The sequence below is a fragment of the Coregonus lavaretus genome, assembly GCF_964263955.1.
Source record: "Coregonus lavaretus genome assembly, chromosome: 40".
Taxonomy (NCBI): domain Eukaryota; kingdom Metazoa; phylum Chordata; class Actinopteri; order Salmoniformes; family Salmonidae; genus Coregonus; species Coregonus lavaretus.
The window spans coordinates 10,085,988-10,102,536 of NC_140027.1; the positions used below are offsets into that span (position 1 = coordinate 10,085,988).

At 42.7% G+C, this 16,549-nt stretch overlaps 1 protein-coding gene across 5 annotated transcripts in view; it reads right to left on the minus strand.

Annotated features, from left to right (window-relative positions):
• LOC311113727 (signal-induced proliferation-associated 1-like protein 2) overlaps positions 1 to 16,549 on the minus strand; it is a 97,266-nt gene that overhangs the window by 37,206 nt on the left and 43,511 nt on the right. For all 5 annotated transcript variants that reach the window (XM_084157039.1, XM_084157037.1, XM_084157038.1 and 2 more), the window contains exons 5-8: positions 12,431 to 12,605; positions 9,790 to 9,893; positions 5,822 to 5,979; positions 2,192 to 2,771 (exon numbers count right to left, since the gene is read on the minus strand). In XM_084157039.1, the coding sequence (XP_084013165.1) occupies positions 2,192 to 2,771; positions 5,822 to 5,979; positions 9,790 to 9,893; positions 12,431 to 12,605 (1,017 nt within the window). The remainder of the gene's footprint in view (positions 1 to 2,191; positions 2,772 to 5,821; positions 5,980 to 9,789; positions 9,894 to 12,430; positions 12,606 to 16,549) is intronic.

Here is a 16,549-nt window from a genome sequence, read left to right on the forward strand (position 1 = left end):
TGACTAAACTGCTGTGACTTGGGCCGGCTCCCATGACTTGAGTAATCACCTCACTGCAGTGTTTACCCACAGTAAACTACTTAGCTTAAAAATATATTTTCACATCAGATCTTTTACAGAGCTGATCTGATTGGTCAAAATACCAATTAGTGAGAAAAGATCAGAATTGGGATGCCTGTCTAAACGCAGCCTAATACTGAGGTACAAGGATTTCATGCAAGTGTTTTATGATACTTACAGTGGGGAAAAAAAGTATTTAGTCAGCCACCAATTGTGCAAGTTCTCCCACTTAAAAAGATGAGAGAGGCCTGTAATTTTCATCATAGGTACACGTCAACTATGACAGACAAATTGAGAAGAAAAAAAATCCAGAAAATCACATTGTAGGATTTTTAATGAATTTATTTGCAAATTATGGTGGAAAATAAGTATTTGGTCACCTACAAACAAGCAAGATTTCTGGCTCTCACAGACCTGTAACTTCTTCTTTAAGAGGCTCCTCTGTCCTCCACTCATTACCTGTATTAATGGCACCTGTTTGAACTTGTTATCAGTATAAAAGACACCTGTCCACAACCTCAAACAGTCACACTCCAAACTCCATTATGGCCAAGACCAAAGAGCTGTCAAAGGACACCAGAAACAAAATTGTAGACCTGCACCAGGCTGGGAAGACTGAATCTGCAATAGGTAAGCAGCTTGGTTTGAAGAAATCAACTGTGGGAGCAATTATTAGGAAATGGAAGACATACAAGACCACTGATAATCTCCCTCGATCTGGGGCTCCACGCAAGATCTCACCCCGTGGGGTCAAAATGATCACAAGAACGGTGAGCAAAAATCCCAGAACCACACGGGGGGACCTAGTGAATGACCTGCAGAGAGCTGGGACCAAAGTAACAAAGCCTACCATCAGTAACACACTACGCCGCCAGGGACTCAAATCCTGCAGTGCAAGACGTGTCCCCCTGCGTTAGCCAGTACATGTCCAGGCCCGTCTGAAGTTTGCTAGAGTGCATTTGGATGATCCAGAAGAGGATTGGGAGAATGTCATATGGTCAGATGAAACCAAAATAGAACTTTTTGGTAAAAACTCAACTCGTCGTATTTGGAGGACAAAGAATGCTGAGTTGCATCCAAAGAACACCATACCTACTGCGAAGCATGGGGGTGGAAACATCATGCTTTGGGGCTGTTTTTCTGCAAAGGGACCAGGACGACTGATCCGTGTAAAGGAAAGAATGAATGGGGCCATGTATCGTGAGATTTTGAGTGAAAACCTCCTTCCATCAGCAAGGGCATTGAAGATGAAACATGGCTGGGTCTTTCAGCATGACAATGATCCCAAACACACCGCCCGGGCAACGAAGGAGTGGCTTCGTAAGAAGCATTTCAAGGTCCTGGAGTGGCCTAGCCAGTCTCCAGATCTCAACCCCATAGAAAATCTTTGGAGGGAGTTGAAAGTCTGTGTTGCCCAGCGACAGCCCCAAAACATCACTGCTCTAGAGGAGATCTGCATGGAGGAATGGGCCAAAATACCAGCAACAGTGTGTGAAAACCTTGTGAAGACTTACAGAAAACGTTTGACCTGTGTCATTGCCAACAAAGGGTATATAACAAAGTATTGAGAAACTTTTGTTATTGACCAAATACTTATTTTCCACCATAATTAACAAATAAATTCATAAAAAATCCTACAATGTGATTTTCTGGGAAAAAAAATCTCATTTTGTCTGTCATAGTTGACGTGTACCTATGATGAAAAATACAGGCCTCTCTCATCTTTTTAAGTGGGAGAACTTGCACAATTGGTGGCTGACTAAATACTTTTTTTCCCCACTGTATGTCTCAGGCAGAGGTGGCCAATTTTCTCTCTGGGCCAGTGTGGGTACAGCCAAGCAGTAACAAACCCAATTCAAGTGATCAACTAAACTTAATCTTCAGTAAATACTTGGAGAGGTTGAATCAGATATGTTCCTTGTATGTTTGATTGGTGACCCCTGGTTTAAGGACTTTAACACTGAGGCATGGTTTCCCAGACACAAATTAAGCCTAGTCCTTGACAAAATTATCATTCTCAATGGAAAATCTTAGTTGAAAATGCTTTTTAGTCCAGGATTAGGCTTAATCTGTGTACAGGAAACCACCACTGAATTATGTGGTCTTTTAGCCCCCCACACAACCCTCTTACCTCCAACCTCTGCATGATCTCCCGGATGTCGTCCCAGCATCCTTCCTGCGTGGAGAACACCACGCACTCACCGCGCTCGTAGAAAAGCCGGACACTTCCGGATGTTGCGCTCCAACCGAGGACGTCGCGGCAGTAGCAGTTGAACACCACCTCCTTGGACGCCTCTTCGATCAGCACCACAAACTCATTGGAGACGGCCAGCAGGCAGCCGATGTCCGCCGACTGGCCAAAGTCCCGTGCCACCACAGCCCAAGTGACCGCACCGTAGCTCTGGAGGTGGGCGTTCCGCCGGGGTCGGCTGCGCTCCTTCTTCTTGACACCCAACGAGATGAAGCTGAACTTGGCCGCCGAAGAGTCCACGGGGGTGGCGCTTACAAAGTTCTCGGCCAAATCCTTCAGGTACTCTTGGCGCGTGCGCATAGCCATGGCGCGGAACTTGTCCGACTTATGCACCGCATTCTCGCCGTTCAACATCTTGGCCAGGAGGAAGTCCCGGAACATGGCCGACTTTGGGAAGAGCACCCCCTGGGGGATAGGAGGACCGAAGGCGGGCACGTCTTTAGATCTGGTGACCGCCACACTAAAACCAAATGAAGAAAAACAGCCATTTTAATCCCTCTGTCATTTTGCATCATAATCTTTTATAAGTAACACAAATAGGTCATGACAATACATTTGAGAGAGATCTGTTGGGGGATTTTGAATTACAGCCATTACGACCCCTCTCTGGAAATGGAAAGGTTTCAAACTGTTGTTCTGCTAATCCAAAGAGCACTTGCTGTTACAGATGGGGGCAATTACAAGAGCAGAACAAGTGGTTTCCCGATCAACTGTACGTCATATTAGATAGCTAAAGTTCTGTTCCATCGCGTGAATATAATTTAACACTGACTACACAAGCTTTTTTATAATCACCTATTATAAATAGAGGTGTGGTTTCAGTTTCAACAAATATAGGTTGTTTCAACCATCACAGTGGTGTAGGTAGAGACAAGCAACTGGTGTTACTCTATGATCAGAATTCTGATTCAAGACTCAGGTCTTCTAACAGTAAGGGCCGGAAATCATTGTAGTGGATTTTCAGAAGTTTCTTTGAATTGTACAGCAGCATATCCAAATCAAAGTTTATTGGTCGTGTACACAGATTTGCAGATGTTATCACAGGTCCAGCGAAATGCTTGTGTTTCTAGCTCCAACAGTGCAGTAATAGCAGACACGAGACTTGAACATAAAGATATGTACATACAGTGTATTCGGAAAGTATTCAGACCCCTGACTTTTTCCATATTTTGTTACGTAGCAGCCTTATTCTAAAATTGATTAAATTGTTTTTTCCCCCTCATCAATCTACAAACAATACCCCATAATGACAAAGCAAAAGCATAAAACAATTTTGGGGGGAGTTTCTCCCATTCTTCTCTGCAGATCCTCTCAAGCTGTGTCAGGTTGGATGGGGAACGTAGCTGCCCAGCTATTTTCAGGTCTCTCCAGAGATGTTCGATCGGGTTCAAGTCCGGGCTCTGGCTTGGTCACTCAAGGAAATTCAGAGACATGTCCCGAAGCCACTCCTGCATTGTCTTGGCTTTGTACTTGGGGTCATTGTCCTGTTGGAAGGTGAACCTTCGCCCCAGTCTAAGGTCCTGAGAGCCCTCTGGAGCAAGTTTTCATCAAGGATCTCTCTGTACATTGCTCCGTTCATCTTTCCCTCGATCCTGACTAGTCTCCCAGTCCCTGCCACTGAAAAACATCCCCACAGCATGATGCTGCCACCACCATACTTCACCGTAGGGATGGTGCCAGGTTTCCTCCAGACGTGACACTTGGCATTCAGGCCAAAGAGTTCAATCTTGGTTTTATTAGACTAGAGAATGTTGTTTCTCATGGTCTGAGAGTCTTTAGATGCCTTTTGGAAAACTCCAAGCGGGCTGTCATGTGCCTTTTACTGAGATAAAATTGTAGACCTGCACAAGGCTGGGATGGGCTACAGGACAATAGGCAATCATACAATGTGATTTTCTGGATTTTTGTTTTAGATTCCATCTCTCACAGTTGAAGTGTACCTATGATAAAAATGACAGACCTCTACATGCTTTGTAAGTAGGATAACCTGCAAAATCAGCAGTGTATCAAATACTTGTTCTCCCCACTGTAGGTATTTATCTTGTTCAGGTGGGATAGGGCAGGGTGTAGTGCAATGGCGATTGCGTCGCCCGGGGATCTGTTGAGGCGATATGTGAATTGTAGTGGGTCTGGGTGTCAGGTAAGGTGGAGGTGATATGATCCTTAAAAAGCCTCTCAAAGAACTTCATGATGACAGAAATTAGTGCAACGGGGCGATAGTCATTTAGTTCAGTTACCTTCGCTTTCTTGGGTACAGGAACAATGGTGGACATCTTCATGCAAGTGGGGACAACAGACAGGGATATTAAATATGTCCGTAAATACTCCAGCCAGCTGGTCTGCACATGCTCTGAGGATGCGGCTTGGCATGCAGTCTGGGCTGGCAGCCTTGCAAGGGTTAACACGCTTAAATTACTCACGTCGGCCACAGAGAACGAAAGCACAGAGTCCTCGTGAGCGTCGGTGGCCCACATCGGCAGCTCGATGTTGTTTTCCTCGAAGCGGGCAAAGGTGTTTATCTCATCCGGGAGCAAGGTGTAGGTGTACGCGACGTGGCTCGCTTTCCCTTCATAATCTGTGATTGTCTGGAGTCCCTGCCACATATGTCTGATGTCTGAGCCGTTTAATGGAACTTCACTGTGTACGGTTGTTTTGCCTCTTGATTGCGTTGCGGAGGTCATAGCTGGTCTGCTTGTACACGTCCATGTTCCCAGTCACCTTGCCATGGTTAAATACGGTGGTTTGCGCTAAAGCGTGAATGCTGCAATCTATCTACGGTTTTTGGTTTGGATGAGTTCTAATCGTCACAGTGGGAACAACATCCTCTATGCACTTCCTGATGAACCTAGTCATCGAGTCAATGTATACGTCAATACTATTCTCAGAGGTGACCCGGAACATTTCCAGGTCCATGTGATCAAAACAATCTTGAAGCATAGATTTCGATTGGTCAGACCAACATTGTGCAGTCCTTACCACGGGAGCTTCCTGTTTAAGCTTCTGCCTATAAAGGTGGGGAGGAACAGAAGAGAGGTGTGATCGATTTGCCGAAGGGAGGGCGGGGGAGGGCTTTGTAGCCTGCCCCAATGTTAATCATGAATCAAACCCCTCCGCCTTTCTTTTTCCCTGAGAGTTTTTTTTTTCCTGTCTGCACGATGGACAGAGAGAACCCTGCTGGCTGAATGGACGTGGACAATATATCCGCAGAGAGCGATGATTACATGAAAAAAAAAAAAAAAAGAGTATGTTACAGTCCCTGATGTCTTTCTGGAAGGAGATCCTCGCCCTAAGCTCATCTACTTTATTGTCTAGGAACGTTAGCGATGGAGGGAGTTGACACTTGATTCAACAATCATTAATAAACATACTTCTGAATGATCGGATTCCAGCCGTATTGAAATTGGGCCCTTAGGTACATGAATGCTTGAATCAATGCAAGTTAATTTAAACTAGCTCTACACATCTCTCACACCAAGTATTTTAGAAGTATCGGCGGTCCGCTTTGCTCACCTGTAGCAAACATTTTCTGTGCAAGGGTTTTGGACTTTGACGATGATGAACACGTGCTGGAAGTGCGAGCGAATGTTTTTCGGAGTGAAGGGAAGAGCACCAGGTTCCTGGAAGATGACGGTGACGATGTCATTTCCAATGTGTCTTTTCCTCAGTAGCTAAATGGCAAGAAAAGGAAACAGAAAAGAAAAAGCACATTAGAATTCAGAAAAGTAAATGAGAGACTAGGACAATGTCTCAATGGTCTCAAACGGCTGATGAAGACCTACATGGTGGAAATCTATCCCATTCTTAATCTATCATGAGTCAAGCTGTTAAGTGGTCAAGGAAAGGATATGGAGGAGAGTAAAACATGTTTATTTGGAGTCTATCAGAGGGCAAGTGGGAGCTACAGTACTGTCATATTGCTTATACCTCTCATATCCTTGCCAATCGACAGAAGTGCTAAAGGGGTCAGTGGCTAGGGTCCAGGGTTTTTTAACAGGGCAATAGTCTCCTCACCAGGAGGCCATAGTCTCTTTAGTCCCTTGGTGTAGGTGGTAAACAAACGGGATGAGGGGTGGAATAGGCCGGATCAAGGGGCTCAAGTAGTGGCAGAGCCTCTGCAGACCTTGGGGGGCATACTGCTAATCCAGTAAATCCTGATAATCAAGGCCCAAGACACATGCGATGCCCAAGACACTTGGCCCGTTCTATTTCCCTAGAGCTCGGAAACGATACTGGCCCTCGTTCCTGTATAGGTGGCTTTCTATGAACGCTGGGCAGATTGCGGTTTATGTCCAGGAATCAGGATTGACAGATGGTCACAGCTTTAAGATGGCCTAAAATCCTTAGTGCTGTAACTGAATTACAGACCTCCAGAATAGTCCATTAATCAAAAAACAGTGATATGAATGCTGTTCCCAAGAGCTTTACGTAAGATACAACTGCAAAGCAAATAGATTTAACATGGTGCACATGACAATTCATTTATAGGGCGTGTTGCTATGGTCTAGATAGAAAGACCCACTCAGGCATATTCACAGACACCAAGCAGAGTGGGCAATTTAATTGAGGAGTGCATGCAAAATTGTTGTCGTGGCAACATCTCCAGCAATAGTATTTCCAATTAACAAGGGACTGACTGGGGAAATTATACGCGACTCCGAAATGATGAGTGCCAATTTCTAATATTGGAAAGCAGATTGTGACTAAAGGATCAAGATGGCAAGCTACCTGTTGTAGTAATGGGTAGAAACTATAAGTAATGTTAATAATAATAAATAAAATAAAAAGGGTTGCAGTTAGTTAGTGAAAAAATGTGAGCGTTTTCAGAGCAGCATAAAAAATGTGCACTTGACTTGAGTTTCGGGGGGGGGTTACTAAGCTTACATATGGAATTGTTTTAAGATGGTCATAGCAAGGATTTTGGGCTTATTGCATTAAGCCAATAGAAACGCATTTAATAACAGATTCATACATGGAAAAACAGATAGTAAAAAAATAAGATATTATAAAAAGGAAGATTGTTTTGAAGTGTCTGAGATATAAGATCAGGAAACGATTTAATAATTTATTTTACACATATTTCACCAAAAACATGTTGCTACTAAACTACCTCCATATACAGTTGAAGTCGGAAGTTTACATACACCTTAGCCAAATACATTTAAACTCAGTTTTTCACAATTCCTGACATTTAATCCTAGTAAAAATTCCCTGTCTTAGTTAGGATCGCCACTTTATTTTAAGAATGTGAAATGTCAGAATAATAGTAGAGAGAATGATTTATTTCAGCTTTTCTATCTTTCATCACATTCCCAGTGGGTCAGAAGTTTACACACACTCAATTAGTATTTGGTAGCATTGCCTTTAAATTGTTTAACTTGGGTCAAACATTTCGGGTAGCCGTCCACAATCTTCCCACAATATTTTTTGCCCATTCCTCCTGACAGAGCTGGTGTAACTGAGTCAGGTTTGTAGGCATCCTTGCTCGCACACGCTTTTTCAGTTCTGCCCACATATTTTCTATAGGATTGAGGTCAGGGCTTTGTGATGGCCACTCCAACACTTTGACATTGTTGTCCTTAAGCCATTTTGCCACAACTTTGGAAGTATGCTTGGGGTCATTGTCCATTTGGAAGACCCATTTGTGACCAAGCTTTAACTTCCTGACTGAGATTTTGCTTCAATATATCCACATAATTTTCCTTCCTCATGATGCCATCTATTTTGTGAAGTGCCCCAGTCCCTCCTGCAGCAAAGCACCCCCACAGCATGATGCCGCCACCCCTGTGCTTCATAGTTGGGATGGTGTTCTTCGGCTTGCAAGCTCCCCCTTTCTCCTCCAAACATAACGATGGTCATTATGGCCAAACAGTTCTATTTTTGTTTCATCAGACCAGAGGACATTTCTCCAAAAAGTATGATCTTTGTCCCCATGTGCAGTTGCAAACCGTAGTCTGGCTTTTTTATGGCGGTTTTGGAGCAGTGGCTTCTTCCTTGCTGAGCGGCCTTTCAGGTTATGTCGATATAGGACTCGTTTTACTGTGGATATAGATACTTTTGTAACTGTTTCCTCCAGCATCTTCACAAAGTCATTTGCTGTTGTTTTGGGATTGATTTGTACTTTTCGCACCAAAGTACGCTCATCTCTAGGAGACAGAACGCGTCTCCTTCCTGAGCGGTATGATGGCTGCGTGGTCCCATGGTGTTTATACTTGCGTACTATTGTTTGTACAGATAAACGTGGTACCTTTGGAAATTGCTCCAAAGGATGAACCAGATTTGTGGAGGTCTACAATTTTGTTTCTGAGGTCTTGGCTGATTTCTTTAGATTTTCCCATGATGTCAAGCAAAGAGGCACTGAGTTTGAAGGTAAGCCTTGAAATACATCCACAGGTACATCTCCAATTCATTCAAATGATGTCAATTAGCCTATCAGAAGCTTCTAAAGCCATGACATCATTTTCTGGAATTTTCCAAGCTGTTTAAAGGCACAGTCAACTTAGTGTATGTAAACATCTGACCCACTGGAATTGTGATACAGTGAATTATAAGTGAAATAATCTGTCTGTAAACAATTGTTGGAAAAATTACTTGTGTCATGCACAAAGTAGATGTCCTAACCGACTTGCCAAAACTATAGTTTGTTAACAAGAAATGTGTGGAGTTGTTGAAAAACGAGTTTTAATTACTCCAACCTAAGTGTATGTAAACTTCCGATTTCAACTGTATACTTCCATTCATTTTTTAAACTGGTACCAGGTTGCCTTCAGGTGAGTCTTGTGGAGTAAAACCACCGACATGTACGTATTCCTAAATCTCATCTTTCTGTAGAGGGTCATATTCTTTTTTTTAGGCCAAACTGGTCTGACTAACACTGCTGTAGCTCAGCCACCTTCCACCACACATGCGGAAGGCCACCATTGGCGGATGCGGTGGATTGAGACAGCCCATGCAACAAAAAAAAAAAAAGACAACTATCTTAAACAGACGGATTTTGATGGGGATTGTTTTATTATGCTAATTAGATTTATGCGGGACCGCGGAAATTGACTCAAGAGGGTTATGTGCACATCAAGTTTTGATTCAGCCCTTAATGTTTTGAAAATATGACCTACTAGATCTTTGTGTTAATTATCAAAAAGTGTTAAATATAATACATCTTTTGAAGCAGCACTCCTAAATCTGTCTGTTTTGGCTTTAAGGGCAGTTACAACAATATTCAGATACCTCAGTGACATTTGCCAAGACCAGTCTCTCAGTATACTTACACAAATGTTGGGGGCCCACTGTGGGTGGACACAGATTGACTAGTGCTGCTTTAAAGGGATACTTTGGGATTTTGGCAATGAGGCCCTTTATCTACTTTCCCAGAGTCAGATGAACTTCTGAATAAAAATGTTATGCATCTGTGTCCAGTATGAAGGAAGTTAGAGATAGCATTAGCGCAGATCCCCATAGACTTCCTGTGTGTGTCCACTCACCTGTTGTCTGTTGTTGGGGGTATAGGGGAGCAGTGTGGACACGTGGAACATCAGCTCAAAGTCTTTGTAAGTAGTGTAGAGAGAATGTGTTCCAGTGGAATCCGCTGTAACACCCAAACAAAGAATTTAGGTCAGAGCAGCTCAGACAGAGACATTCTAAACAATAGAATTGAAAAGAATGTAATACTGTAGTCTCTGAAAAACAATACCAAATTACATGATCTGCAATAAGATCATTGTACACTGCACTAATAATCCTGTGGTATTGGCAGGGACGGACTGGGACCAGAAATGGGTATTTCTAACATTTGTTTCCTTGAGGCCCCCCATTATGAGTGAAATAATTATAATACTGCGCAAATAGGAATATATATATATTTTTTTTTTTACAAATGTACACAGGCCCACTGGGCTTAAGACAGACCAGCCAATCTTGCATTTGCCCTATGGCCAGTCTGTTTCTGGGTATTTCAAAATGTCACGTTCTCTTTCCCTAGAGCTCGGAAATGATACTGGCCCTCGTTCCTGTATAGGTGGCTTTATATGAACGCTGGGCAGTTTGCGTGTTATGTCCAGGAATCAGGATTGACAGACAGACACAGCTTTAAGATGCCCTAAAATCTATATTCCTGTAACTGAATTTCAGACCTCCAGAATAGTCCATTAATCAAAAAACAGTGATCTGAATGCTTTTCCCAAGAGCTTTACACAAGACACTGCAAAGCAAATAGAACCAACAGGGTACACATGACAATTCATTTATAGAGAGTGTTGCTATGGTCTAGATAGAAAGACCCACCCGGGTATATCCACAGACACCAAGTCAAATCAAGCTTTATTTATACAGATCATTTCAGACATGGAATGCAACACAATGTGCTTCACAGGAAAAAACTAATAAAAAACAAGGAAAATAAAAGCTGAAATATTTACTACACAACAAACATAAGATTAAAAACTAAAGAGTGACAAAAACTGAATGATTAAAAAGCACCCTAAGGAAAAGCAAAGCTAAAAATATTAGTTTTAAGATCTCTTAAATATGTCCACAGTTTCGGCCCCCCTCAGGTTCTCTGGTAGGCTATTCCAGAGGCTGGGGGCATAATAACTAAAGACTGCCTCTCCACCAAGCAGAGTGGGGAATTTAACTGAGGAGTGCATGGAGTGCATGCGACCAGCCCATCTTGCATTTGCCTGAACTGCCCTATGTTTCTGGGTATTTCTAAATTCCTGTACTTTAGCAGAGATAAATATAGATCTCTATATATCTATATTAATATACACTGAACAAAATTGTAAATGCAACATGAAACATGGTACCAACACTTTACATGAGCTGAAACAAAAAATCCTAGACATTTTCCAAACGCACAAAAAGCTTATTTCTCTCAAATGTTGTGCACAAATTTGTTTATATCCCTGTTAGTGAGCATTTCTCCTTTGCCAAAATAATCCATCCACCTGACAGGTGTGGCATATCAAGAAGCTGATTAAACAGCATGATAATTACACAGGTGCAGCTTATACTGGGGACAATAAAAGGTCACTCAAAAATGTGCAGTTTTGTCACACAACGCCACAGATGTCTCAAGTTTTGAGGGAGCGTGCAATTGGCATGTTGACTGCAGGAATGTCCACCAGAGCTGTTGCCAGATAATTTAATGTTCATTTCACTACCATAAACTGCCTCCAACGTCGTTTTAGAGAATTTGGCAGTACGTTCAACAGGCCTCACAACCGCAGACCACGTGAAACCACGCCAGGCCAGGACCTCCACATCCGTCTTCTTCACCTGCGGGATCATCTGGCTGGGCCTGGCTGCCCAGTGGGTGGGCCTATGCCCACCCCATGGCTGCACCACTGCCCAGTCATGTGAAATCCATAGATTAGGGACTAATGAATTTATTTCAATTGACTGATTTCTTTATATGAACTGTAACTCAGTAAAATCTTTGAAATTGTTGCCTGTCTGTATATATGTATGGATATATGGCCCATGTGGGAATCAGTCCCATAACTCAGGTGTTGCCAGCATTAAGCAGAAGGCAACAACAGATCTGAAGTTGGCCAAACTCATACAGTACCTCCATAGACCTTGGGCATTTCTCCATATACAGTGGCTCGGTTTTTATATTAAATTATGACTTGTTTCACATACTCCAAACTTTCAAAGCGAAAGAGAAACAAAGGGTAGGAGCTGCGTGGGTTTGGGTGTGGCGGAACAGTTCTCTTTGGAAACAGGTATTGACTGATAGGAACAAACTTGGAAGGTAGTCCTTTGCTGCATTACAAAATAACTCCAAGGCACTTATGTGTATCATTTATTTTTTAAATCGTATTAAGTTAAAAAAAATCCTGGCCATGTAAAGCCTTTTGAAGCATTTTTCAGTGCACAGAGAGAAATTGACTTTTTTTTATTTTTATTGTTTTGTGCAATCTACCAAATTTTTTCTAACACAGAAAAGGACCAACTTCCAAGTTTGCTCCTATCAAAAGATAAATAATTCAAAACTGCATTATTCTTCTTTTCTGTACAAGGTGATGTACTGTATGTGTCCAGCTGGGCCCTGATCAGATGATAAATCAAATGATAATAAAATATATAAACAAATGATGTGTGTGTTGAGTCGTGGACTCTTACTTTTGTTGTCCAGCTGGGCCCGGTACTTGGTGAAGCCCTTCAGCCTGACCTTCTGGCCCAGCAGCTCCATGAACTCCTCCAGGGCGGGGCTAGCACTCTCATTGTTGTACATCTCCTCTTCGGTGCTCTGGCCCGCCTGGCAGTACATAATGCCCACCTTGTGCTGGAAGCTCAACTGGAACCACAAAGAACAATAGAAGTGGGGTTATGACATGCCAATGTCTGCCCAATATCTGTTTATGCCATGCTAATGGGTGGAAGAACCTTGTAATATAGAGGTGGGTTATAACCTGCGGTTATGACCTGCCTATGTCTACCTAATGTCTGTTTATTATACGATAATAAATACATATTTTTTTTTATCTCAATTCAGATCATATAAGATACCTGGCATAACGCTTCTGAAACATTTCTCAAAATGTTTGGGCTCATTACCAAATTATAGCAGGTGCAATTTTTCATAAGACATTATTTCAGCGCAACACTGAGATGGGACATACAGTATTCAACAATGCATTCCTCCTTATCTACACTCGATTGAAATGCTCTGTAGAGTCAGAGACGGTTGCTGGCGCCGGTATACTGTGTCAAATTAGACTGAAACGCCCCTGTAAGCACTCAGGGAGGGAGGAATAAACCAAGCGTTTTACCAGCTCAGTGCATTTAATCTCCTGCTATCAATACCTATTACCTGACACCTGGTGCTGAGATAGCTAGCGCTAAGTGCGCTATCAATCTGAACAGAGGACTGGACACACAAAAGAGGAAGTAATTACAGTGTGAGTGGCCCTCAGACAACACCTAACTGTTGGTCCTGAATAATTTATTAATCTTAGAAATGCTATAGGATGTAAAGGTTTTTTTGTGTGTGGGGGAGGATTGGGGAGGTTGTGTGTGTGTGTGTGTGTGTGTGTGTGTGGGGAGGCTGTGTGTGTGTGCGCGAGACCAGGATCAGCAGACCCTTGCGAAACTCAAAGAAGGTCCTCATAACAAGACAGTGGGAGAGCCCACTGCTGACAGCTAGGCAACATGAGACGAGCGGTCAAAAGAAAAATGTATTAAATCGAGAAAAGTCTCAATTTGCTTGGCTGGTCTCTTTCCAACACTCCTAACAAAGGAAATAAAGGGGCTCGCCTCGTGGTGCCGCCACGGCAGTTGTCGTGGCAACACTGCAAAAATTCAGTGGGAGGCAAGGCCATATTGTTTTGGATTAGTAAATGATTCACACTTGAGGGGGATGGGGGAAGTACTGCTGGTAAAGCGAAGTTAGACTGCCATTGATGGTTGTCTTCACTACGTAGCTCCACGGTTGCTTACCGAGTAGTTAAAACAATAATAGCATTCCAGTCCTACTTGCAGGAGATATAACCGGTGAAAGCTCATTATGATATTATGAATATCACATCAATGAAATGTAATGTACTTAAACTTCATTGAATTAAGGAACATGGAATTGAACTTAATCGAATTGAGGAGTAAGAGATGTGACCCCTAGACATTCCTTGAGGTCAAGATTCCCCCTCCTCATCTCTTGCCAGCTTTGCTCTCCAATAGATTTACAAACCACCCGTCATGCTCCCCAAATGAAAGAGGCTTGTATGAAACTTGATCTTATCAATTCTCCGTTATTGCACCCCGATGCCATTTCTCCCCCTGCTGTTACATGCTTTAGGGATCGATCTGTCTCGATGCACGTCTCGGGTTACCCAGAAATCCAGTTACATGGCAATACCGCTTATTGTTTTTCCCCTGTCCAGAGTTGAGTGAATATTCCACGATATTGATACTAGATATCGGAGACATGGAAGCATAGAAATATAATTACTAGAATGGGAAAAGCCCCTCAGACGGTGGCAATATGATTTCTTTGCATGGCAGTCAAATGGGGAAAATAAATGTCATTAAAGTCTAGCCTCTGACTGAGTGGTGAGTTGCGTATTTCTACCATTTCCTGGTTTCCCGCTGTGCCAGACATAGCCCGAAAGGCAGTATGCTAAATCCATAAGAGCTTGATTGATGATAAGGACTCGAAAACAGCAAACTACAAATCTGGGTTTTTGCTGAATAGAGTAAAGCAATCAAAATCTGCAGTGTAATCCCTTGTTGTAAGCGGAAATACTTACTTGTGACAACAGTGACGTACAGTGGGGAAAAAAAAGTTTTTAGTCAGCCACCAATTGTGCAAGTTCTCCCACTTAAAAAGATGGTACATGTCAACTATGACAGACAAAATGAGGAAAAATAAACAGAAAATCACATTGTAGGATTTTATTTGCAAATTATGGTGGAAAATAATTATTTGGTCAATAACAAAAGTTTCTCAATACTTTGTTATATACCCTTTGTTGGCAATGACACAGGTCAAACGTTTTCTGTAAGTCTTCACAAGGTTTTCACACACTGTTGCTGGTATTTTGGCCCATTCCTCCATGCAGATCTCCTCTAGAGCAGCGATGTTTTGGGGCTGTCGCTGGGCAACACGGACTTTCAACTCCCTTCTATGGGGTTGAGATCTGGAGACTGGCTAGGCCACTCCAGGACCTTGAAATGCTTCTTACGAAGCCACTCCTTCGTTGCCCGGGCGGTGTGTTTGGGATCATTGTCATGCTGAAAGACCCAGCCACGTTTCATCTTCAATGCCCTTGCTGATGGAAGGAGGTTTTCACTCAAAATCTCACGATACATGGCCCCATTCATTCTTTCCTTTACATGGATCAGTCGTCCTGGTCCCTTTGCAGAAAAACAGCCCCAAAGCATGATGTTGCCACCCCCATTCTTCCCAGTAGGTATGGTGTTCTTTGGATGCAACTCAGCATTCGTTGTCCTCCAAACACGACGAGTTGAGTTTTTAACAAAAAGTTCTATTTTGGTTTCATCTGACATTCTCCCAATCCTCTTCTGGATCATCCAAATGCACTCTAGCAAACTTCAGACGGGCCTGGACATGTACTGGCTTAAGCAGGGGGACACGTCTGGCACTGCAGGATTTGAGTCCCTGGCGGCGTAGTGTGTTACTGATGGTAGGCTTTGTTACTTTGGTCCCAGCTCTCTGCAGGTCATTCACTAGGTCCCCCCGTGTGGTTCTGGGATTTTTGCTCACCGTTCTTGTGATCATTTTGACCCCACGGGGTGAGATCTTGCGTGGAGCCCCAGATCAAGGGAGATTATCAGTGGTCTTGTATGTCTTCCATTTCCTAATAATTGCTCCCACAGTTGATTTCTTCAAACCAAGCTGCTTACTTATTGCAGATTCAGTCTTCCCAGCCTGGTGCCGGTCTACAATTTTGTTTCTGGTGTCCTTTGACAGCTCTTTGGTCTTGGACATAGTGGAGTTTGGAGTGTGACTGTTTGAGGTTGTGGACAGGTGTCTTTTATACTGATAACAAGTTCAAACAGGTGCCATTAATACAGGTAACGAGTGGAGGACAGAGGAGCCTCTCAAAGAAGAAGTTACAGGTCTGTGAGAGCCAGAAATCTTGCTTGTTTGTAGGTGACCAAATACTTATTTTCCACCATAATTTGCAAATAAATTCATTAAAAATCCTACAATGTGATTGTCTGGATTTGTTTTCCTCAATTTGTCTGTCATAGTTGACGTGTACCTATGATGAAATTTACAGGCCTCTCTAATCTTTTTAAGTGGGAGAACTTGCACAATTGGTGGCTGACTAAATACTTTTTTCCCCCACTGTATAACATACGTGATTGTAGTAGGATGTGTCATATTGTGCGCTCTATTGCAATACAAATACCTTAGTCATTTACGAGTCACATTAAAAGGCCCAATGCAGTCAAAATCCTGTGTTTTTTTGGAGGTTGGAATAATACTGTGAAATTGTGACAATGATCATGCCCTTTTAGTGTATGAGCTATGTGAAAGGACCGCCAGAAATGTCTGAAGGTTTTTGTGGGTTGGAGTTTTGGCCTGCCTGGTTACATCACCAGGCAGTAAATGAGTTAATAGACCAAAAAGAGATTTCCAAACCTCTGTGCCAATAACATCTAGTTTTCAGTTTACTCCTCCTCACTCAGACCACTCCCAGACAGTCCTAGCAAAATTATTGCTTGAGAAATTGCTCTTTGCTAAGAAACTATTTGTTTCTTTTAGACCAGTGGCCA